We start from the raw sequence: 26,111 nt of genomic DNA, 5'->3' as shown, positions 1-26,111 counted from the left end.
TTACAGCTGTTTAAACTTGGGCCAAATCGGACAACCGCTTGCCACAGGAAAAACTGCTTATATTTTTACCCAGTAACTGAATTGTGATTTGCAGCACTGAGAATCGCTCACTAGGATAAGTTGGTGTCCTGGCAACGGCAACGTCAGAGGTTTGAATCCAGCCAAAGCCGACGAGCTTGTCATGTCTCTGATTCTCTGTTTAGCGAGATTGTAAGCCACTGCAAAGGAAGCCAGGTACACCGCAGTCGCTAGTTACCTGTAGTCAAGCTACAAGCTATAGTCAATGCAATCCTTCACACAAACTATCAAAATTATTTTAGATTTTCGAAACCGTTTGTCCGGTACAGCCAATCGAAATCGGCAGCAGAGCCGCCAAACAGAAAGTTGTGTCGTATCTCAGCAAATCTTTGATGGATTCACACCAAACTTGCTGCATGTACTCGGAACACTCTTCTGAGGATGTCGAAAGTTTCTTCTGGGTCATCTGACCTGCTTGGCCACCCCATTGCTGCTTGCAGCTATATTTATTATTGGGTGTGCTCAAGCCTTCGGCGAGAGAACAACCTTTGTTCTCTCACATATATATTATTATTATTATTCTTTTTGCCCCCCTAAAACTCAGTCAATATTTGGCCTACATAGACAAAGTAGGTGTCAAAAGTTTCGTCTTGGTAGCGATTCAGTTGCTTCTATTGGAATTTACGTTCCGTTGCATGGTTTAGGCTGAAGTTAAGTTTTTGTGGCGAAAAGTGAAGCTAACGGTGGCTAATTTGCTAGCCACAGTCACTGACGTTACTAACGTCACTACGTCACTAACGTCACGAAAACACGCGTGACTACCTTTGGCAGAACATTCGTTTCGCATCTGTTAACTTGGGGGATAGCTAGGCTAACTATAGCTTTACTGCAAGGCAGCTGCAGAAACGCCACAAGCAAAGAGGCCAGGGTGATAACTATTTACTCATTTTACTTTGTGATATGACACACAATTGTGACGTGTAATGTACAATATAAGCTGATTTTATTAAGGAAATACATCTACTTTCGGAAACAGTAGTCTACTATTTCACTGAAGTATTAGCATCATGACGTTAGCCTGTGTTGCCCGGGCAACACATACTACAGTGGTCTATGATGTATCTGTTTTCAATCGTTAAAATAAACATTCCTCACATATACATTTTCGTTGTAGGATTTATTATGACATTAGATTACAAGTAAACGATTTGTGGGTGAAATTATCATTACCTGTGGTTTCAATCCAGTGTATCACTGCAACGCTGTAGCCTACGCGAGACACTACAAAAACATCTACACAGCTGTAGGAAGTCAAACGGCGACAGAACATGTTCGGCACTCCCCTTACTTAAATCAAAAGTCTATCTAACTACTAACCTGAACTTCATTGCCACAGCCTAAACTTTGTCAATCTGTTCATGAAAATAATTAATTTCAGCCTAAACCGTACAACGGAACGTTAAATCCAATTCAACCAACGCAATCGCTACCGAGACGAACACAGCAGTAACGCTAGTCTAGTACTGTACGGTAGTAGTACAATTTACCGGGGCAGCTTCTCCACACAGGGCTATATCGCATTTTGCGTTGTTACTGACAATGATCGCTACCAGTGAGCTTTTTATGAATGAGCGATTTTCCACTAAATACATGTCAAGCTTATTTACGTTTTGGGGTGCATATTTTCAGTTAGCAGATGGTACTGTTTGAATCGCGATTCCATCTTCTACTGCCGGTAACGTCGTAGAATAATCTTCAAAGGGGGTCCTTTATTAATGAATGAATGCAATGAGTAGGCTAAATGCATGAAAATATCACGAGAAGGGAAAAACTTAAAAGGACGTTTAAGTCATAGAGATTAGGTCAATTTGTACACCGGTCTGCCAAATTTATTCGTTTTGATTCAACGATGAGGCTGCCTCTTGCAGGGGAAATGAGAAGACATCCATTTCATTCTACACTTCACTCGTATTTTCAGTTGTAAATGAGCAGCAAAAAATGCTTTTAAATCTATGTAATCTTTATAAATAATAAGTATGCATTTTTATATAAAATACAGAAATATCAGTTGTAAAAATGTCATTAAAAAACGGACCCCTGTGCAACCGACGCAAGCAAGCACACCCTACAATTTCCCCAGAAATTGTACCCTCTCTAGTTACACTTCTTCTGCCATTGGAGTCTATGGCAGCCCCTAGAACCATATGGTAAAAAGTTGTGAATTTTGGCACACTCATTAAGCACAGTCCCCTCTTTATATTCACCAAGTTTCATGTCTCTCATTGGAGCACTCTAGCACCACCAACTGGTCAAAGTTGGACTTGTGTTTACACACGTAACTTTTGAACCGTATGACCGATTTTCAAAAATGAGGTACCGTTGGATTCCCTGGATCGAGAAGAGTTCAACACACCCTATGACGTCAATTTCCGGTTATATAGATTTTCCGCCATTTCCGGTTTTAGCAAAAACCTTTGAAAGCCTACTCCTCCTACAATTTTTCTTCAATCTTCCCCAGAATTGGAACACATCATCGTCAGAGCAACCCTCACAGAAGTTATCCAAAGATTTTTAATTTTCAAAACCGTTTGTCCGGTACAGCCAATCAAAATCTGCAACAAAGCAACCAAACAGGAAGTTGGGTCATATCTCAGCAAATCTTTGAGAAATCAACACCAAACTTGGTATGTTGACTCGGAACCGTCGTATGAGGATGTCCAATTAATTTGGTGTCATGTGATCACTGGGCATGGCCGCAGGAAGCAAAAATGTGTTTTGGCCAATAACTGTTGCTTTGTTTGCTTTTATTAAGTGATTCCTTTGTCTCATGATATGATGGGACATCCCGTGTGTGATACATCATAACTTGTGATAATAGCCGAATTGATGCGGCCGCCATTTTGAATTCATTGAAAAACGTTTTTTCTTTACTCCTCCTACACATGTTCTCTAATCTTCACCAAATTTGGCAGAGTATCTTGAGACCAAGCCTCACAAAGCCCATCACACGATTTTTTTGATTTTCAGAACCGTTTGCCCGGTACAGGCAATCAAGATGTGCCGTTAAGCCAGCAAACAGGAAGTTGGGTCGTATCTCAGCAAATCTTTGATGGATTCGCACCAAACTTGGTATAGGGACTCGGAACCCTGTTCTAATGATGTGTAAAATGTTTTATGGGTCATATGACTGCTTGGCCACCTCATTGCTGCTTGCAGCTATATTGTTGTAGTTGATTTGGTGTTAAGTTTGTGCATATTTGCAATGTGCAGACAGTTCTGCACATTGCGACTTGTCGTTCTGATAGCGAGCCAGCATTTCAGCCATAAAGAAACCCCTTTGAAGGCAGCTGATTCAATGTTATGCCAGCAGTCAACATAACCTGGCCAAATCGGTTGTAAGAACGAATTCGCTTCTAAATGAAACAAAATATCCATATTTTCCACGAACTACGGTGCGTTACACGCTTAGTTTCATTTCACTGCATGTTAATCGCAAAGAAACAAAAATCCACGCATCTCCAAACTCCGACCCTGTCACCCTCCCCCGGCCTGCTCACTAATTATGTAAATCTGCAGACAATAAAGTTCACGGATATAGCTTTTTTCTTAGAAGCATACTTCTCAGGGTGATGCAGCCGACAGGGGAGCGCAGCAGAGTTGATGTTAGTGAGGATGCAGTTGATGATGATGATGGCGTCTTTGGCAAGGCCACAAACAGTTAGGGCGGGTTCACATCTAAAGGTCCGTTTCCTAAGTCGAATCAGTGCGAGGATGATACATTGTGAAACCGGACCAATTTGAACATAGAAACAAAGGCCAAACTCTAACAATGAGGCATGTGATGGTTCAATTATTGAATTTGCTGGTAAATTACAACGGTGTATTAGGGCCATTGTAGGTTTAAAAAAATATATAACGGAGCCGGGGGAGAGGGGGCAACGGACATTTACTCGTTTGTTTCATTGGCCTTATTATGCATACTGGCAATAGAAAAAGAGGAGAGGTGGAGAGATGTGCAATGATTGGAGGTGTTTTATTACCCCCGAACACCAGAGGGCAGCAACGACTAGCTTTTTATTTTTATTTTTTTACCTGTGATCTGTAGGCAGACCCCCACAGAGCTTGTCTAAATTATCTGCCCCCACCCCCAGCCCACCCCTCGTAAGCATTTATTTGCTCACGTCAAGGAAAGTTGCCTGGAAATGTGCTCGCGGATACGAACAGGGCACAAGCACAAAAGTGAACACAGTTACGTTGCCCTTACGTTGCCGCAACGTCATTCGATGACCAAACATGCAACTTTGGCGACGTTGCTGCAACGTGGGAAGTGAAAGACGCCATGAGGTAACGGCAACGTCACAAAATCACGTTGCCAGTCCGTAACCGCGACGTTGTGGCAACGTTATTTTCCGACGTTGCCAGTCTGTAACCGCGACCTCCTAGCAACGTCATTGTCCGACGTTGCCAGTCCGTAACCGCAACCTCCTAGCAACGTAATTTTGTGATGTTGCCAGTCCGTAACTGCAACGTTAACTAAGTAACCTATATTTCACAATTCTACTGCTTATATTGGGGCGGTTCATATGCAGACCTCATTTTCCCAAAATGCTACTTGTTCTTGTATAATAGGCTACATGGTAGCCAACTTTAGGAGGACTATGTTTGTGTGATGTGTAGCCTAACTCCAGCTAATCATAAACAAGGCAGCATTTCCATGTAACATTGTCATTTTATTTCAAACAAAGTGCCAAACAGTGAATCTTCTGCTGGCACTTCTGCTAGTTTATGTACCCTTAGTATAGATAGTCCACATATTTAAATTTTAGGTCCCTATATGTTTATTGTATGCACCTTCCTGCCAAAGCAAATTCCTTGTCTGTGCAAACTTTCATGGCAAATAAATCCCATTCTGATTCTGATTTTGATACCAACACACGGCTTCTCTTGCAGCGCACCCGAAGGCAGCACAAGGGTTAAACAAAAACATATCGCCTTATGATCTGTAAGAGGAGTTGGGCATATATCCACCTCTATAGCATCTTTGTTAACCCTCGTGCTGCCTTCGGGTCACATGACCCAAAGGTTCATAACGAACCATCGTTGTGTTTACCCAATTTTACCCAATACAAAAACAAATTAAAATAATTTTCTTTTAACCTTTGCAATGTGGGGGGTCTGAGACAGCCCAACGGTTAAAAGAAAATGCTTCACTTTGTCTTTGTATGCGGTAAATCTGTCGCAATACGACGGTGGGTCACAATGACTGATGGGTCAGAATGACCCGAAAATAACACAAGGGTTAAGACTCCCAGAGATTAACCAAAAATCAATTCTAGACTGACTCGAACCTGTACTATTACTCCACGTGAATGATTTATCATCAGGATATTTTTTTCTCCATATGTCTATGAGATCAAATCTATCCATAAAAGCTATGAGACTAGTATTGTTTCTATTTGGCTTACCAGGAGGCCATTTATCCATATGACAGTCTAAAATGTTGTTTAAGTCCCCTCCCAATAACAGAATGGCGCTAGGAAATTTAACCAACCAGTCTTCCAGAATATTCTCTAAGATACCAGTCAGGTCATCATTCTCCTTTTTTGTGTTATATCCATAGATATTGCAAATAATAAAAATCAACTCGTTGTGTTTAATCAATTGACATATAAAGTGTCCAGCTGGATCACATTTTGTAAGTAAAACCTCTCCACAAAACCTATTCTTTAATGTAGCCACTCCCGCAGAATGTTCTGTACCATCAGAAAGCCATATGGAATTACCCCATTGAGATTTCCCAAAATTGACGTCATTTGAAATAGAATGTGATTCTTGAAAGTAACAAAAATCTGTCTTGAACTGTTTAGCATATAAAAATAAAGCTTTACGCTTAACATTGTTACGCAAACCCCTAGCGTTAATTGAAACAAAAGATAACGATAGCATATTGCTATAACTAGTAGTGAATAACTATGGATACTTTGAAACAGTGAAATAGAACCATGAATCTGAGAACTGCTCGTTTAGTGATTGTAATTGAGAATTTCTGAAAATAAAACATTAAAAGTTGCTTGTATTATTTCACAATTAGAAGTAAATGAGGCTCAATATAGTCTAGAGTAAAAGAAACCTGAGTAACTTGAAAGTATATCACTTCTGCATACGCCTATACCTCAGACATTAATAGCCTATCATTTCACCCAGCACCAATATAGAAAGTAAATTGCACCAATATAGAAAGTAGACAAACAGCTGTATGCACCACCAGATAGATTAAACATTTCAATGAACCTGAGATATTGTAAGATACCCTACTCTACCTTATTATCTTAGTTTATGTCTATAACATAATTTCTGAACCATTTACGAAACCTCTACCTCCCACAAAGTAGGCTGCTTTTCCATCTTCACGAGCCTTCTTTATCGTGGGCCACAGCTTTTGTCTATTCTCTCTGTCCTCCTTAGTCAAGTCCTCTGTGAAGCGCAGTCCCTTGCTCTGAAGGAAGTTGTTATTCTTTGCAGCCTTCCAAATTGCATCCCTGTGTCTCCGGGAGATAAATCTGATAATGATACCCCGGGGCTTCGGGTCATCTTGTCGCTGTTTCCCTACACGATGTGCAACGTCAATGGCATCAGGAAGCTTCACCCTCTCCTCTGGTAGCACCTTTTGGCAGATATTGATCACCTCTGCCCGCACATTTTCCTTTTCCACTTCGGATACACCATAGAGCCTTAAATTCCACCGACGTCCATAACGCTCCAATTCCGACACTCGGTTCACACATTTCGTCGTAGTTTCCTCACTTCTCTCCACATGTTTTTCGATGGTGATACACTTCTCATTCAAGTCCTTTATTTCGACACAGATGGATTCCACCATTTTTTCAATTTTATCACTCCTAGAGTTGATGAGGTTAATCAGGGTGCGAACGGCGTCATCTGAGTTAAGCTCACTGCCCAATCCAACATGAGAGATGGTCGTTTTTTTAGCAATGGGTGGCTTACCGGCAATGGAGGAAAATCTTCTTCGCTAACCCCTTGCACGTTAAGGCCGCAATATGCTTCTGCGTCTCCGTTTACAGATGGGCGGGCGCACGGATACGCACGGATACGGACGGATAGACTGCGTTTATGGTTCTCCGTAGGCTGTGGGTGCTGAAAACAATTCACCGCCAGAAGAGTAGGTGGCGCAATGTTTTTTTGTAAATCGTCGTGGAGTGTTTATTTACCTAGGTTATCGAGAAGTCGGAGCAAATTTACAAATTAGCCGTTTCATCAATAAAATACGCACATTTTCAGCAACTACACTGCCCATTTCTCGTCACATTTTAATTCAGATGCTGATTTACATGTACTGTTTAGCTGAAATATGAATTGTGAAAACTTACAGCAATGGCGGTCAAAGGATTCTGTTCGTCCTGTTTATCCCGGCAACCCCGCCCCCGCCCCTGACGCAAGCGATTCTTAATACTGACCAATCACAGCCAAGGGGGTCTCCGTAGCTCTCCGTCGCTCACAACGGATAGTTAGAAAATTCAGGAGGTGCACGTCGAGCTCTCCGGGGCTCTCCGAGGGCTGACGGAGAGCTCGTAGAGGGCGTTCCTCGGAGAAGAGGGCGTTCCCATGTGTCAGTTTTTTCGAAAAACGCAGAAGCATATATAAGCCTTTACACTCCATCCCAACGACATAGTCATGATCGCTAGCAGGTGTGCAACTTTTCGCTTCAATGCTAGGTGCACTCGGTCTTTTCTGTACCGGCTTAGGCATCTTCGCAAATGCAAATCCACCTATACAATAAACTTTGTAAGTCAAAATGGTAAAAAATGAATACTTCTACAATTTTTAAAAGCTAAACTTTAGTTCCATACTATAAAAAATTATGCATACAATAAGAGATAAGCAAGAGCTCGGAAAAAGTTCACTCGTCACGCCGCCATCTTGGCTCCCTCCCCTAGCTCCGAGACCTCGTGCACGCTTGCAACTAGCTGTACACGTCATACTTTGCGACAGCCAGTGGCGAGCATAGATTTATATGGTTGCGAGCGTGTGAGCTAAGGCATTGCAGTGGCAGAATGGGGTACAAGTCCGATAAGAATCAGAGACATGATGCAAACTTTACGTAAATGTATGCTGTCATTGTATAGTATTCCTTTCACTTGGTTGTTAGAAATAGTCTATAGGGCTAAATATAGGGCTATTCTAGATGGAACTCATCACATATGTTGCTTTTTTTCTTGTGATTTGAGTATGATTTCCAACGCATTGTATCGGATTAAATAAACTTTTAACATGAACACCTAGCTCCGTCGTTGTTCTCGCCAGGCAAAGAAAGCTCAATAGTTATTTTGGTAACAGAAATCTTCTATAATGCAGACGCAGTCCATGTCGAACGCACCTAATAACTCTATGGCATAGATATATCTATGGGGGTCTGATCTAGGGCCTACTTCGAGGTGTCTCAGTTAAATATGTCCCCAGCCGGTTTATGGAACCAGCGACGGTACGTAGGTCGCAATTGGCTAGCGTAATGCAACAACGAAAATGGCTGCAAAGAGCGAGTGAGTTTGCTGATCTTAGTGTGTGTTTATTGACATTACATATATTAAGGAAAACGCGCAAGTGATTCACCCAATAAGTATATGATTAGATACATGTTTTCTGACGTTAAAACGTCTGCGACAATTTAAGATTGTTTGCTAGCTAGCTCTAAGTAGATGGTCACATTTGCTAACGCTAACGAGTAACCATAAATATCCTACAGCTAGCTAGACTATATCTTGTAACAATCTGACCACGTATTGCTGGTCAGTGATTTAAGATGTCGCTAGCTAGGTACTGTTTGTGTTTGTACGTGTATGTAGCCTACGTGATCAAGTTTGACATGTATAGCAGGTTAGCTAGTCTAAGCAAAATAACAAAATTGTTCGCTACAAATTCTTAAAAAATAATGCAAGCTTGGTTAGTACTATACTGTAGTGATTGTCCTAGTAAACGATTAATCTATGCTGACCCCACGGTCATGCATGCATGTAAGTTACTGTAGTCACACCCACTTTGTACTTCGCTTCTGTCTGTCAATTCTAGTATGTCAACTCTCAAGGTACCCATCAATTAATGTGTACTGTGAAAGCATTTATATTCAGTCTGTCAGTAAATCTAGCACTACGGATAACAAACGGTGACATCTTTACAGCGTGTTGTCTGAAATTGAGGTGCTTCAGTCAATTTACCTGGAAGAACTGCAGGTTATCAAGAGAGATGACGGGTGAGTAAATATCCTGTACTAACAGGATATTAGTACAGGATGTGCAGACATTCAACATAAAATACATTGAAAAATACCGCTGCAGCACAAACCAAAGTTGTAACGGCACAAACGATTGAGACTATTTTGGGTTCATTCGGGGGGGCAGCACAAACGGAGCACAAACGATTGAGACTTTTTTGACGATGTTTTGAGATGGGTGGGGCCAACTTCACGCAGGTATGAATTGCTACCGAAATAAACACAATTCATTCATAATACTGTGAATATAGTGCTACAGTTGTGGAGACATGTTGTTGCATTGCTTTCTGTTTTGTGAAAAATCGTTAAAAATAATATTTTTACAAGCTAAAACCGCCATTGCCTATTGACATACTTGTAAAGAGCATTCATTAAACCAAGGTAATATACAATACCATTGCTAGCCATCTTAATGCGCACTGCTCTTTCACTAATCAATTTAGAGCAGGGACTCAGATGGCTGAGCGGTTAGGGAATCGGGCTACTAATCAGAAAGTTGCCGGTTCGATTCCTGGCTGTGCAAAAATTATGTTGTGTCCTTGGGCAAGGCACTTCACCCTACTTGCCTCGGGGGGAATGTCCCTGTACTTACTGTAAGTCGCTCTGGATAAGAGCGTCTGCTAAATCAGTGTTTCCCAACCTTTTTTCAGTCATGGCACCCTTAGAAAAGTTTCCAAATTTTGTGGCACCCCCCCCCCCCAAAAAAAAAAAACATGAAAAGGATTTCACTCTACATATCCGAATTCTCCTGATTGAGGAACGTTTTTAACTCTTCCCTCAGTTCTTAGTCGTGCCAAAACCTTGCTGCGTGATAGCCATCGAACGGCCGTATGTGATAACAAGCTCTGATGTTCCGCTCCCATTTCCTCGCATAAAATCGAAAATAGACGGCTCTTCTATTTGCTACCAGTGCCTCCCTATGTAAAAAGCAGTGAGTGGCATTCACATGTGGGTTTTGCGCTCTGACTCTGCTAATGAAGCCCTTCGTACTCCCCGTCATGGCAGCGGCCCCATCAGTACATAAACTGTGACAGTCCTTCCAATTCAACCCCCACTGTTCAACATACTCTGTTGTCACACAATATATTTCTTCTCCCGTTGTTTTGTCAGGCATTGATTTACAAAATAAAAAGGTTTCTCGAATGCTGTCGCCATCTACGAATCGAACATTTGCCAGTAGCTGAGCGTGCGTGCCCACTAATGTCAGTCGACTCATCCAGCTACAAGGAAAATTCGTTGAAGGCAGGGACGGACTGGGAGTAAAGGGTTAAAAGTCTCTGGACTTTTATCCAGACCACCAGCCCACCAGAACCGGCCCCCGTATACGCCACCACAGCTGCCCTGCCAATGCATCCACATTCTGTGTTTGATGTAATGCAAGTTAGGGAGTTTCACAGTTCTTGCGAGCGTGCACGGTGCGTGAGCGAATTTTTTTGGCCTTTATTTGAGCGCAAAATAGTTTGAGCTTTATGTAAAATAAACATAGCCGTTTTTCAATTGGTAAAACGTTGTCTTGTGAAGATGATGTCTTTTTGTCTCTTATTTTTCAGCCCCTTACGTTTATTAGCCTGGTTTTCGATCGTTATATAGTCTCTATTAGCTAGCTTTCGATCTGTGTCACTGTCGAGTGTAAACGAGACAAAGGGGGCGGAGTAATGGCTGCACAGACGTTCATTTGGAATAGACCAACCGGCCTTGGGGAAATGGGGGACGGCCAACTGTGTCGCTCAATCTTCTGCCGACATTTTATTAGTAGTTAAAAAAATTATAAGGCAAGCAGCCCTCCGGCCCAGACGTGTCTCACACCACCGGGAATTCTCCCTGTGCTCTCGATGGCCAGTCCGCTACTGGTTGAAGGACTTTTACACGGCACCCCTGCTCTCATCAGACGGCATCCCAGGGTGCCGCGGCACCCCGGTTGGGAAACACTTGGCTAAATGACTACATGTACATGTAGAGCAAGCAGTGGTTGTGGGCCATGTACGTGAACTGGGATATTTGCATATTCATAGAATCCAGAATATTTCAATGAGAAAGAAAGCGTAGATGTGCTTCTAGACACTTTTCAGAGTGTATAAATACTTTTTATGTGGGAACCATTTTAAAGAAAATATTAAGCATAATTGTTGGGGGACTTTAATAATGCTTCACATTAATTTGTGAATTGATTATCTTTCCTTAAGTTTGATTACCAGCGTGGGCATTTGGTAACTTTGACAAGTCAGTCACACAACTTGCATTATTTTAGAACAAAAGATACAGTGCATAATTGTTCAATGTTCACATTTCTTATGATATAACTGATAGTGGACTGAGTTTGAGTGTGTGACATTATGTGCATACTGACATTGTCCCTTTAACCTATCTGCAGGGGATGGGAGGTGAGCTTGGTGTTATACCCTTCCACGGCTGAAGACTCCCTCTCTCAGTTTGTCCGACTCACCCTAACTTTGAGTTTAGACTCTCAGGTATTCCCATATGACTCCATCACAAAAAACATAATGAGTTCCATTTTCTTACATGAAGCTGATATTGGCCCTTCCTAGGTTGTGGTCTTTACAGATATGAGAACTGTACAATATTGTCATACAGTACTTTGTTTTGTGTTAACTCATGCTTATTTTGGATAAGACAGTGTGCACTGTGCCACATTCTGGAACAGTATTCACAGCATAAGTCTTAGTCCCAGTTTCCCAGTCTTGGATTAAGCCTAGTCCTAAAGTAAGAGAAAAATTCAGTGAAGATCTCCATTGAAAATGTTTTTAGTTCTAGGATTAGGCTTAATCCATGTCTGGGAAACTGGGATTTAGTGTTATGCCAGCCCCATCAGGTTATAACAAGAACACATTTCATATCACTACCCTGGTGGTTGATAATGTTGCTTGCTCATACCACACTGTAATACCACAGCCCCTTGCCAAGTGTGAACCATCCAAATGTTCTAGGCTGATGTATTTCTTGTCCTGTCAGTACCCATCTTCTCCTCCGTGCATATCCATACATTACCCCAGGGGGCTTTCCGATGACAAGCTGAGAAGGTAACTAGGTCGAATCTTTTGGAATATTTTGCTTTTGGTTAAGTGAATTTTAATAATATAAAATTCAGTTTTAGTCTAGTATGCACAATTTACAATTTGACATCTGTCAATAAAATTGTTTACTGTATTGTAGATTGAAATTGTAATGCTGAGCAACGACTCTATTTGCTCTTAGCTTTCCTATCTGTATGTCCTGTAATTTCATTCATTTCCTGCCCTCCCTCCCTTTCTCTCTCAGTGTGCAAAATTGTCTGCAAACAGAGGCAGAGTCTTGTCTGGGTTCACCTGTGTTGTACCAGCTTATTGAGGTGAGTTATTTTACACAGCCTCTTAAAGCTGGTGATGTTGTGGCTTTATGCCACCTTGCTGTTCTTTGTAAAAAGTACATACATGGAATGGGGGGTCATTGTTGTACCAGCAATAAGGTGGCAGCAGAGGTAGTCACAGAGCTGAATCGACATCTGTGTAAAAGGGACAGCCGGCATTGCAGGACTACGGAACGCTGGCGTGCAATAGAAGCACACACGAGGCAGCATTATGATGGCTTTGTTTGGTTCAGTCTAAACAAGCAAAGCTGGCATAATGACTGGTCTTCTTTCCTGCAATATTGTGGGATTTGTATAAAAGGGGCTATAATTTGTGTCATTATCCTGCATACTACCTTTGTGAAGACTAGTATGCTTAGTTTCAGATCAAGTACCAGGGCTGCCAACTTTGCCAAAACATTGGAGTGAGATTTGGTATTTGGTGGGGCCAACCACAATTTTCCTGCAAAGCACCCCTCCCCCCAGGGGATTTTTCAGGGCGCGTCTATGTTGCTTCACTCCGTGAACCTGCGCCTCGTCCGTTACTGTTTATAACGTTAGCAGGGCTACTTGGTTGGCGTTGCCTTTTCAGCATGAGATATACAAGGTGTGGCGTGAGAGTGTGTGAAATGGTTGAAATGCATGTCTCACGGCTAATGCGTGAGAGTTGGCAGCCCTGAAGTACTTTGACGATTTGCTCCCTTAATTTTCTGTATCTCAGAAAGCCAAAGAGATTCTGACTGAGAGCAATATTCCCCATGGGAATTGCGTCATTTGTCTTTATGGATTTAAGGTAAGTTGATGTATCCATCTTAATTGTAGTCATCAAGCCAGTTAGTTTGACATCTTCACTTTTAACACTGGATTTTAACTGTATGAGCAAGTAAAATAAATGCATGTCAAATATGTTCCCTCCCTAATGGGCTGATCTTCATCTTTCTGGGAATTCCTACAAGCAGCTTTTACCAAAAGTTGACGAACAAAAATATATACCCGTGGTTGGTGTGTATGCTTGCTGGTTTGTTTGACCAGGAAGGGGAAGCGTTCACTAAGACAAGCTGTTACCACTATTTTCACTCCTATTGCTTGGGCCGCTACATCACCTACTCTGAGAACGAGCTCCGAGAGCGGGAGAAGGAGCTGGAGGAAGATAAATCCAGGGAGAAGTTGGACGAGGTGAGTCAACAAGATATCCTGTCTTAGGCCCGGTTCCACTCCTCCAAAACAACCAATCACAAAATTAGTGCGATGTTCAATTTAGTTCCAGTCTTTCTTGCTGTCGAAACAACCTTTGTTGTTGAAATGTTGTTAGCCATGTTTGTTGTTAACCTTTGTTGTTTGTTGTCAAACGTGCTGAAATAACAAAGCAAAATTACTAACAGTAGGCAACTGTAATTTTCATAGTGATTAAACATATTACGAAACACAAAGTACAAAGTTCACAGATTTCCATTGGCTGCGGGAATGTATTCTAAACACGGGGTAGTGGGGGGGGGGGGTGCATAATAGACACATTAACGACATTGATGAAATATAGGCCTACCGCGTGGCTGTACAATGCGGAGTACTTGTACGCTTTCCATGGTGCTTATTTCCAACCTTGATACAAAAGACAAATATTCAAATAAAGAAAGTTGTTTTACGCTAGAAACAAGGGCAGCTATGCAGAATTATTATTCAAAAGGACAAATGAAAAGCATTCAGCTCAAAGAAATACAAAGAATCAAGTCTTCATAAACTGTATGTGTTGCCCCTGTCATTTGCGTTTCTACTGCTTGTAAGAGCTCATTATACATTCTGGCAAGAATGTTGACACCGTTTTGCCGCACAATGCTTCACGAGAGGATTGTTTTTTTATTTAATTTTTTACTTTTAGCTCATGAAAAATCAATTATCTCTAATTTTCTAATGTAAGCTGAAAGCCAATGTTGTAAATATTATATAAATAGTTTGATGCACAGTCTCAGACCTGCACCTGTTGTGATTAAATAGAAGTGGGAGCAGTTCGAGCAAAAGCATCTTCCACCCTCCACTTTGTGAACTACAGTAGTAGGCCAAGCATGGATTACATTTGAAAGATCCGGCCTAGTGGAAGTTGTCTTATAGCAGTTACGTGAAATTGAGCGTTCTCCCTTCCTGTTTTTTTTGCCTCTTGTAGGAGCTAACAGTTGTTTGCCCAGTGTGTAGAGAGCCTTTCACTTATGATGTTGACCAACTTCTGATGTCCCCTGCCCCATGCTTTCCAAAGGTGAACCATGAATTACACTTGTACTGTTGTCTGTCTTTGCAGATTCATTGTCCTTTTTTGCAAATGTATGTTGGCAGAAAGTCTTAAAATCTGTATCTTGAACTCAAACACACTGCCTAAGCAACAATAATCACAGCATTCAGCTATTTTGATGAGCTAGTTGTTCAAATTCAAGCTTGTTGACTGGATGTCTTGAAATCAGATGGAGGGAGCAATGCTTGGAGCGGAGTTTCGGAAGAAGTGGCGGGAATATCAGACGCTTTTGGAGCGACAGAAGGCCAAGGGTGGCATTATTGACCCGGAGGCCGAGTCTAACCGCTTCCTCATACATATTAATGAGGTAGGGACACAGATGCTTATGACGTCTCTTTTGTAAGTAAACTTGAAGTTTCTTGTGAGTAAAACTGAAGTCTTATCTTATCACCTGAGGACAAAACTGTTGTCCATCTTCAATAGAACGGTGTGACTAAGTTCAGGTTCTGGGTTTATAAATATTAGACAACCAGCTAATTGGAAAGAGAGTAACTCGCACATTGACGAGAATAATAACCAGTTCAGATACGCAATGGTAGTTATAGTCACTCACTGAGGCATGAAGGTCAGTGTGCACAATTTTGTGAAAACAAAACAAAGATAACATGCAGCCAACACTCAGACACATGACTGTAATCAGTACACAATACAAGTTACAGCAGGAACAGAGTTATATGTAAGGGATAATGCCCGACGAGGTGTCCAATATCACCTGATAATGGCCTCTGCGGAAGCAACCGTCCGAAGGGCTTTATCCCGCTTATACCATGGTCACTTGCCAATCATTTTTAAATTAACATTAATTTATGTTTTCAGACGTTTTGCAAAAGAAATTTAACGTTAGCCAACTCTGATATTTTATAGTCCGCTCAGCTCATAGAACCAACACCGGCTTTCCCTTGGCTGAGCTATTAGCCCGAAAGCTAACGTTATGCTAGCAAGATTCAGAGGCAATAACATTGTGTACGGTTGACAAACAGTAAATATAATTTTACAGTATGTTTGACAATAAGATTTGCTAGCTAACCAGCCATGTCACTGTCCCAAAATCAATAACAAGATTTTCACGAACAAAGTATCGGCCATACTAGTACTAGGCTACACTACGGCCGCAGCCTGTGGAGCGAGTTGAATAGCAAATGGATGTGAGATGACCGCATCAAAGTTTGACATTTTCTCCAAACAGTAATTATTCAACATTCAACATTTATTTGTATAGCTCTTTTTACACCCAAGCATGTCACAGAGGGCTTCACATACGCCCATAGACTGCCCCTCAACCAACCTAAACCCTCAGGGAAGACAAGGAAAAACTCCCAGAAAAACTCACTACAGGAGAAAAAATGGAAGAAACCTTGGGAGGAGCAATTCAGTGAGGGATCCCCTCCTCCAGAGACGGTTGGTGAAAGAGAGGAGCAGAGCACAGGCTTAACATAGTCATACAGCAGGGAAGTGTCAATGGGTTTTGAAACACCAAAATCCATTGTTCGACTTGGTAGATGTATGAAGGGACCGGGAAACTCGCTGTTGCCCGTCATGGAGACTGGTTTCCGGTTGGCGACCAGGTCCAGCGTTGGCAGACCGACGACCAGGCAGGTGCTGACAGCTCAAACCCCCCACACCACAAGGGATGTGTGGGGGGGGGGGGGGACAGAGAGGGGAGAGCAGGGATTAGAGAATGCCAGGAGCAGCTAACAGTTACAGTCATATTTAGAATGAGATCCCCACCGGTCAAGTGTGGACTAGTGCAGCAATTTAGCAGAGCAAAAAAGGGTATTTGATGCAGCCCTAGACACTAAGACAGCGCCAGCCCCCCTCGGTTGGAACATGAACTCTGTTCCAGGGGAGAGAACTCTAAAATAAGTTATATTTATATAATAAGGGTGAGAATGTTCCGTCCCCCGTTGTCACCAACTAATAACGGAAACTATAACAATATACAGTAACAGGTTTACTTTATTTGTCAAATCTAGATGTTACATGTAAAAGTTACATGTGATACACACAAACAAACACACCCCCCAAGTTTACATAGAAAGTACATAGACACACTTACATTTAACAGTCATAGAATTGACTAACAAGAATGTTTTTAACCAAATTTTGAATGTCGAAACAGTATCAGCCTCCTTAATTGAGACAGGTAATTTGTTCCAGAGAAAAGGTGCTCTATATGAGAATGCCCTGCCTCCAGCAGTTTTTTTTTCTTAATTTTGGGAACCACCAGATAGCCGGCATCTTGAGATCTAAGTGTCCTTGCGGGGTGATAGGGTGCAAGGAGGCCAGAGAGGTAAGGTGGTGCCAATCCATGCAGAGATTTGTAGGTTAGTAATAGACAGGGCTCCAGACTAACTTGTTGCCTTGGTTGCACTGGTGCGCCTAACTTTTTTATTTAGGTGCACCAGCACAAAATTTGGGTGCACCCAAATTTTTCCTTGCGTCGCCACAATTTCAAGGTCACCTTTTTATCAGGCTCCATATACATTCATATATATTATCTAAATGATCTTAAACAAGAATAAGGTGTAGGTAAATATATTTTTTATTTGAAACACAATCATATATATAAAAATCTTTTAAGTGCTTCACTGAGCTACCAAACTAAAACATTTTAAGCAAAATAAAACATTTCAAAATAGAAAGTGCTACTGTTTAAAAGTGCTTCCCTGAACTGAGACCTAACATTTCATGGCTCAAAGTCTTATAGCGGGTCCCACCTTGCTGTCGCATGCCCTTCAGATGGCCAACACCTGTAATTTGGCCTTCTTGCCCTATGGCCTTGGCTAAATCATCTTGCCACACTCTCCCTAGCATCAAAATCCTAGCTCCATGGGTTAGCTCCATGGCCCAGCTTCGTAACTCGGGTCCGCAATTCATTTTTACAAGGGGCCACATGAGAAACCTGAAATGAGTTGGAGGGCCTCATCAATTTGCTCACTATTCATTTTCTCCCATTGTAAAAAGCAGTAAAGTATATATTTTGATTAGCTGCTACTGGTTATCAGAAGAATAAGGATATTCTGTAAATATTTATATAAATATTTTAGATTTTGGTGTAGGTCAAATAGGAAAGATTATAGAAGTAATAAACAGTATAAACAACAACATCAGTGTTTAATTTTATTTGTAACCAGTTAATCTTCACAAACACTGAAAAGTTGTTTTGCAGTATGTTAAAGATGTGGAATTGATCAACTTTATACAAAAAGCAATACGTTTTTTCAGTTCATTTTGTTCTGTGAGAGAAATCCAGTGGGCTTGAACAAGTGCATCGAAATCTGTCTGAATGTCTGAGGTGGATATGCGAAGGACAGCTGACAGGTAATGATCAGGGTCTGCAGTTCAACTAGCAAACCATCAGCCCGCGCCCACTGAATCAGTCAAGTTCTTATTATGTCCGCGTTAGTTTTTTTTCTTCACAGCTTTCACTTTGACCTCAGTAAACAGATACTTAGAAGTCCATGTCTTGTTAAAAGTTAATCAGTGGCAAAGTTTTTCATTTTCGAGGGCTAACCAACAGCTAACTCTTCTGTCGGTGAGGTTGCGCAAGCGCACATATGTAAATCGCCTGATCACTGTAGTCTTTCAGGACTACATATTTACTACCGCTCAACACATTTATTTATTTTTTTATTTACCTCACGCGGGCCGGATTGAGACAGCCTGTGGCCGGTTATGGCCCGCGGGCCATACAATGCCCAGGTCTGCTAAACTGACTCTCTGGTGCTCAGGTCGTAATTTCAATCACACAGCACGGAGCTACAGGAATATCTGGACCACAGCCAATCAGAGGCAAAGACCCGCCCCATCTCTGTCTCTGATTGGTTTAGACCACGATATGATCCAACCATGAGTGTCAGTTCCGTTTTAGGATAACAAACGCTTCGTTTGTGGAGAGACAGCGGATGCGAGGAGGTTAGGTGCACCGGTGCGACCTATGAAAAAATTTAGTCGCACCCGTACACATTTTGGTCGCACTCTAGAGCCCTGATAGAACTTTGAAATCATCTCTGGCTTGGATAGGGAGCCAGTGTAAAGAGACGAGAGTAGATGTTATGTGATCGAACTTTCTGGTTCTAGTCAATAGTCTAGCAGCAGCGTTTTGCACCCGCTGTAAATTTTTTAACCCTTGTGCTGCCTTCGGGTCACATGACCCAAAGGTTCATAACGAACCATTGTTATGTTTACCCAATTTTACCCAATACAAAAACAAATAAAAATGATTTTCTTTTAACCTTTGCAATGTGGGGGGTCTGAGACAGCCCAACGGTTAAAAGAAAATGCTTCACTTTGTTTTTGTATGCGGTAAAGTTGTCGCAATACGATGGTGGGTCACAATGACTGATGGGTCCGAATGACCCGAAGATAACACAAGGGTTAAGTAGGTAATTGGGAGGCCAGAGAACAACACATTGCAGTAGTCCAGTCAGGATGTAACAAATGCATGTATTAGTTTTTCAGCATTATCCTTTGAGAGGAATTTTCGTATTTTGGCTATGTTACGTGGATGGAAAATGCAGTTCTGGTAATTTGCTTAATATGGTACTCAAACGAAAGGTCTGGGTCCATTGTGACTCCTAGATTTTTTACCAGCTGGCTTTGAGAGACTTTGCCACCATCTAAGTCTAAGGTCAGATTGGATAAATTATTTCTGTATTTTTTAGGACCGAAAATTTGAATCTCTGTTTTAATTAATTATAATTTGACAGTATGTTTAACGACTAGACAGCTATCGAGCCGTGTCATTGTCCCCAAATAAAATCAAGATTTTTAAGAAGAAAATAATCGGCCATGTGTAGAGTTGCAGCTACTGTCGTGTTGGCCGCAGCCTGTCTGCAGTAGATTGACTAGCGAGGTGAATAGTGAATGGGATGTGAGATGAGCGGTTACGTGACACTGACACACTACATTCAGAAAAGTAACATTTTTCAAATAGGTTAAAATAAATATTGAAGTCACTCATTGTTGTAAATACAAGTTAGCTTGTTAAAGTCTTTCAAAATTGTAAATGGAGGCTTTGACTCCGTCCCTGTTGTTATGGTTACTTATTTCAGACACTTTGTACAGGCTCATATACTATGTAGGCAGCGGAATAATTTAGAACGGTGAAAATACAGTTTTGCTGCAATTACGTAGTAGGTGTCCATTATCACCCAATAATGGACATCCCTGCAGCCAATCAGAATCGAGTATTCACCCAGACCATGGTATAAGAATTAATAATAGCAATACCTGATCTACAGATTGTGATTAACATAGGAAATCCTTCTCCCACATCCCTTTTTTGTCTTTTACAGCCTGATAGAAGTGATAGCACTGAAGTTGATGTCACCCTGAGCCAATCTCTGCCCTCCCATCTTGCTGCTTTTCCAAATCAAATAAGTGCCACTCAAGATCAGCAGCACTCTGGCCAATCACATCGCAGGAGCGGTCCAGGTCACAGGCGACAGGGTCAATCTAAAGGGTTCAGGAGAGTAGGAGGGGGGAGGCCTCATCATTGGATACCTACTCCTCCCACGGAGCACCTGGAAAAACTCACTCTGTCATCAGTGAAACATGACCACTTCCACAATTCTCCTGCCTATTGTTCTGATGCACCAACAAAAGTAAAGCTTCAGGGTAGCCCAAGCCATCAGAAACCAGGAAACTCACAGCTAACCCAACCAGTGAAGGCAGAAGGGGAGGGCTACGTAGTCCTAAGCCAACAAGGAGTTCTGGAATCTGGTTCTGGACATTCCAGCACCAAATTAAGCCTAGATGATTCGAAAACCGATGGCCAAAGAGGTGCTCAAAACTCTGAGAGGGGACGTGGGAAGAGATGGGGGCTTCGTTCGGGTCAACAGCCTGGCCAATGGCAGGAGAGGCGTTGCAGAGGAACTGACCAATGGGATGCCCCGGAGGGCCTGTACCACCACCCCTGGGCTGGGCGAGGGGAGAGGAGTAGGGGCAGAGTCAACAGTCCTCGTAGTAGAGAAGGTAGGGCTCGCCAAGGAAACGAGAGAGTCTTTTATCAGAAAGTGATGGAGGGCGAAGTGGGGAGTAAAGGGGTGCTATGACAAAGAGCTGTAACCCTAACCCTAAGGACCTACGAACATATGTATACTAACCTCAATAATCAGCTTGTGTATAAAGTTATACTTCAACAATGAAGTTCACTGTCAAGTCCTTCATTCCATTGCATCACTGTTTTATTGCTTATTCATAACTTTCATGTACACCTTAAGGATAGACAATGACTTTGTGCCAGATATTGCAAATATTATGATGTGGTATTTGAAACATCAGTATATCATTTAAGTAAACCTTTGGTTAATCAACAAACATTTGTGCCTTTTCTTTTAAGCTCTCAGGTAAATATTGTGACAAGGTAGTGAAGTATACATCGACAGGGTTGGTTTAATTGAAGTTAATTTCCTTTTTGTTTCTTTTTTTCTATGCTCTTTTCTGCCTTTCCCTTTTCTGTGAGCCTAATATCTTCCATCCTTCTATGAAGAGTTGTCGTATCAGAGTTCAAGCATCTTTTTTTGTACCTCAACCCAGGCATAACAAAAGCGTGAGAACGGATGCTGTCACTTCTTACTCCTGGTGAGCCATAGACTGCGGTTGTTGCGATCCTGAAGAAGGTGGTAAATGTCTACATACCTCAGAGTTTTAGGAAAGAGCTGCACCTAGGAGGGAGGAAAAATTATTGAAAGATAAAGAAGATCTGTTACATCGTCTCAAGTGAGAGACTGAAGGGGAAAAGTTTAGAACAACCAAATGCAAGCCCATACTAAACAGATTGCGTATGGAGCAAAATCAGGGCCAAATGTTTTGTTAATTAAAAAAATAAATCTATAGTTGAAAAACTAAAGCTTGACATTGAAAATGTAAGTTTTAGTCAAAAAAAAAAAACATTTATTCAAACAAAAAATAACTACACTTTTTTCCCAGTTTGAATACAATTTCGATTAAATTCTGGAATTATCTTGAATGAATTATTAATTTTCATTTTTCACTTTTATATTTTCACATAGTTTCAGATTTCATGTTTTCAGATTAAAAACTTTTTTTGCGTAGGGGGCGTGGCTTCAACTCAGAGGCGGGAATTATGAGTGACAGCCTACGCGTGGGACACACTGGCTGCGATCTGCTGCGAAGCGCCTGGAAGCGCCGCCTTTTTTCTTTCGGCGCCCATGTTATCAAATGGGACCAACCACACTGGCTGCGAAGCGCCGTGATTGCCTGCGATCTGCAGCGATCGTTTCGGCAGCTGGTCAAATTTTTTCACAAGATGCTTGCGAAATCGGCTGCAGGATGATAAAATACACCATATTAATTGATATATTTGAATAAAAAAACATGTTAAGATTTTACTACATTAATTGTAGACTACGGTGAACATTTGTAAAGTTGACTTTACAATTATTTTATAAAAGTTTATGTAAAGTCTTTATAATTATTTTTTTAATATTACTTTGGAGTCCTACGTACTTTACCAATATTCACCCTATATAAAACCTAACTAATGTTGGTAACGAACGGTCGTTCCATGTGGTTATACCCTGATAAAAACGAATGAAAATAAACGGGTTGATCTGTTGAGCCAGCATGCCCGTAGTTGTTTTGTTTGTTTGAGAGAAATGAGTTGTCATGCGTTGCACACAACGCATACAGCTTACCGAGAGAGAACCCCCAAGTCGATTTCTAAAATCAGCGAGAAATTCAAGGAGATGGGCGACATCTAATTAATTGTCGAAGTTGAAAAGCACAGGGAGTTGTATGACCCCCAGCAACAATTTTACAAGGACAATGTAGGCTAGATAAGGATCAATGCTGGGATATAGCCAATGCCATGTTTATGTACCATGTCAGCGTAAAGGAAAGCTCAGAGTAGCTGAAAGGCTTGGTGACCGACGCGGAGAAATGGGTGTCTGGTGTGAACAGCTTTTGCTCAGTCGTAGCCGATCGTGGCGCTGCGCGGTGCTTCCAGGCGCTTCGCAGCCAGTGTGTCCCAGGCTGTTTACTACATTAATTGTAGACTACGTGAACATTTGTAAAGTTGACTTTACAATTATTTTATAAAAGTTTATGTAAAGTATTTATAATTATTTTTTTAATATTACTTTGGAGGCCTACGTACTTTACCAATATTCACCCTATATAAAACCTAACTAATGTTGGTAACGAACGGTCGTTCCATGTGGTTACCCTGATAAAAACGAATGAAAATAAACGGGTTGATCTGTTGAGCCAGCATGCCCGTAGTTGTTTTGTTTGTTTGAGAGAAATGAGTTGTCATGCGTTGCACACAACGCATACAGCTTACCGAGAGAGAACCCCCAAGTCGATTTCTAAAATCAGCGAGAAATTCAAGGAGATGGGCGACATCTAATTAATTGTCGAAGTTGAAAGGCACAGGGAGTTGTATGACCCCCAGCAACAATTTTACAAGGACAATGTAGGCTAGATAAGGATCAATGCTGGGATAGGCCTATAGCCAATGCCATGTTTATGTACCATGTCAGCGTAAAGGAAAGCTCAGAGTAGCTGAAAGGCTTGGTGACCGACGCGGAGAAATGGGTGTCTGGTGTGAACAGCTTTTGCTCAGTCGTAGCCGATCGTGGCGCTGCGCGGTGCTTCCAGGCGCTTCGCAGCCAGTGTGTCCCAGGCGTAAAGGAAAGCTCAGAGTAGCAGAAAGGCTTGGTGACTGGCGCGGAGAAATGTGCATCTGGTGTGTGTAACAGCCTTAAGCCATTCGTAGCTGAGGCTGTCACTCATAATTCCCACCTCTGAGTTGAAGCCACGCCCCCTACGCAAAATCGGGGCAAAAAGTCTGAAACTGAAAAACAGATCTGAAACTGAAAAAACAAAAACTGAAACTGAAAAAAACAAAACTGAAACTCAAAAAAAAGATTTGAAGACGAAAACATGAAATGTGAAACTGTGAAAATATAAAAGAAAATTCATAATTTATAAAAAATAATTCCTGAATTTAATCGAAATGGTATTCAACCTGAAAAAAATTGGTACACTTATTTTTTGTTTGAATAAATGGTTTTATTTTTCAAGTTTTATACCAAAACTTACATTTTCAATGTCAAGCTTTAGTTTTTCAACTATAGATTTTTTTTTTTTAATTAACAAAACATTTGGCCCTGATTTAGCTCCATAATTGCGGCCTATCCTGATTGGCTGTTCAAATACTGTCCATACCACAGTTTCCTCACAGCTGGGCGTGGTCATAGAACCCTGGTAGATAGAACATTGTAAGATCCACATGTCCTAGCAGACCACTGAGGGGCAATGCGTGCATTATATTAAGAGTTGAACCTGCTGGAAACAGTAAGAAAAAGTACAGTAAGTACACATAGTGGGTACATTGGCAGGTGTCTATAGTCCTGAAAATTTAACAAAATAGACCTTATCTTAAAGATCCTGTAAAGTCAATTCCATGTTTTGCTTCTAAGTACATTATATACGTGTGAAATGAGTTCCTGAAAGCATATGCAAAGCGCTAAAACTTTGTCACACTGAAATGTGGAGTTAAACCGAAGAACAGTTTCTCTTCCGTTTTCAGATCAGGTTTTAATGAGCGGAGCCAAAAAATGCCCTATCTACGTCATTTCGCCCTATCTACATCAGATCACTGAAAGGCTCCTCCTGCTGTACTGTTATTGTAGCCTACATCAGCTAGCTAGCTAGCTTCCGGATGTCTCCCACCACCCGCAACTGCATCTTCCCTGGATGCAATAACTCCAGCTGCGCTGCAACGCCATTTAAGTTCCCTATTGATAATGAAAGGAAAAATAAGTGGATAGATTTTGTGAAGAGCCACGCTCATGGAAAGCTTCGGATAAACTCCAACAGCCGCCTCTGCACTGACCATTTCACGGCGGACAGTTTTAACATGGACCAGAGACAGACGGGGTTCACCAACACACGGCTTCTCTTGCAGCGCTGAGCCGTACCGAGCATCGCCCCTCCGGCCGTTCATCCTCCGGTCGCACCTGGACCATACAACGCCGCCAGCAGTTCATCACTCAGTTCTGTGTGCTTGTTATAATTATACTAGATATCTTTTCCAGAGGTATCTCTGCTATGAGTTAGTGCAAACCGCTAAATTGATATTAGGCTACTCGGTTTAGAATGATGGTATTTTGGTGAAATGGTAGCTAATGTGTTAGAAGTAGCCTAGTTGGAGAGCTCACTGTCTGCTGTCTCTGGTGTCCATTTTTACTGTTACAGCTCAGAGGAACATTTCAGTTATATGCATCTGTATGTTTCACTCGTTGAACAAAAAAATTCTAATTCTATACGGTTTTGTTCGGCTTGACATAAGCGTCCATTATCTGGGTCGGAGGTAGGCACTCGGCAGCGAGGGGCGGAGCTTCAGCTCCTTCAGGCGACACGCCCCCCCCAGTCTCAAGCAGAGAAGACTGCTGATTTTTTCACGATTTCAAACCCTAATTTAACATACTTGCCGGTGTTATTTTTTCATTCGAATTTGGATGGGTAGTTAATAACACATTATTCTGTGGTGTGGCGAACTTAAAACTCGTTTCCAGGTCCACTTTACAGGATCTTTAACCTGAACTAAGATCATTCACTTAAAAATTGGGACAAATTAGTTGGCATTATGTGCTTTGTACAGCTACAGTTCAATCTTAATTACACACACACTACTTCTATAGGTTGGGTTACATATTGCAGAAGGCAATAGAATCTGCTACACTATGTATGCCGTATCCTGTAAATACACATTACATGTAACATGAGTCTACTTGGATTGGTGATTTAACCTTGTCACACAGTACTTCTGTTTGACATTTGTTTGCATGCTTTTTGAATTTTAGATAGTAGCCAGGGGACCTCTTTCTTACCCTGAGGAGGAATAGAGGACTCTTTTTGTATTTGACCTCCATAGGGTATCTGAAAGAGTTAATGATGTGCTCAGAACCAGGGTGCCACATTGAGTCTCTGGCCCAGTGTAAATGTATCCCAACAGCCATGTAGGACTGAGAAAGCCCTCCGCCCTTCATCCCCCCTGTGTCCGCATTCAACACACAGGTCACTGCTTCAAAGAGGATGGAGCTGACTGTTATTGGTGACACTGTAGGTGATACAAAAATATTTGAAAGATTTGCACAATGTTTCACTAACTTAAAACGTGTAGTTTACTTGCAAATGGAAAAATTGCAACA

At 41.6% G+C, this 26,111-nt stretch overlaps 1 protein-coding gene across 1 annotated transcript; it reads left to right on the top strand.

Annotated features, from left to right (window-relative positions):
• Window positions 1-8,430: 8,430 nt before the first annotated feature.
• rnf25 (ring finger protein 25) lies at window positions 8,431-21,078 on the top strand. Its single transcript, XM_062479476.1, has 10 exons — window positions 8,431-8,576; window positions 9,212-9,283; window positions 11,676-11,772; window positions 12,275-12,342; window positions 12,581-12,650; window positions 13,369-13,440; window positions 13,680-13,823; window positions 14,806-14,895; window positions 15,098-15,235; window positions 20,226-21,078. The coding sequence occupies exons 1-10, from the start codon at window positions 8,560-8,562 to the stop codon at window positions 20,982-20,984; spliced, it is 1,527 nt and encodes a 508-aa protein (XP_062335460.1). The 5' UTR covers window positions 8,431-8,559; the 3' UTR covers window positions 20,985-21,078.
• The last annotated feature ends 5,033 nt before the right edge of the window (window positions 21,079-26,111 follow it).

This window comes from Osmerus eperlanus, chromosome 2, assembly GCF_963692335.1.
Source record: "Osmerus eperlanus chromosome 2, fOsmEpe2.1, whole genome shotgun sequence".
In the NCBI taxonomy this organism is placed as follows: Eukaryota; Metazoa; Chordata; class Actinopteri; order Osmeriformes; family Osmeridae; genus Osmerus; species Osmerus eperlanus.
The sequence above is the reverse complement of the archived record's forward strand: the minus strand, read 5'-3'. Positions and strand labels throughout refer to the sequence as shown.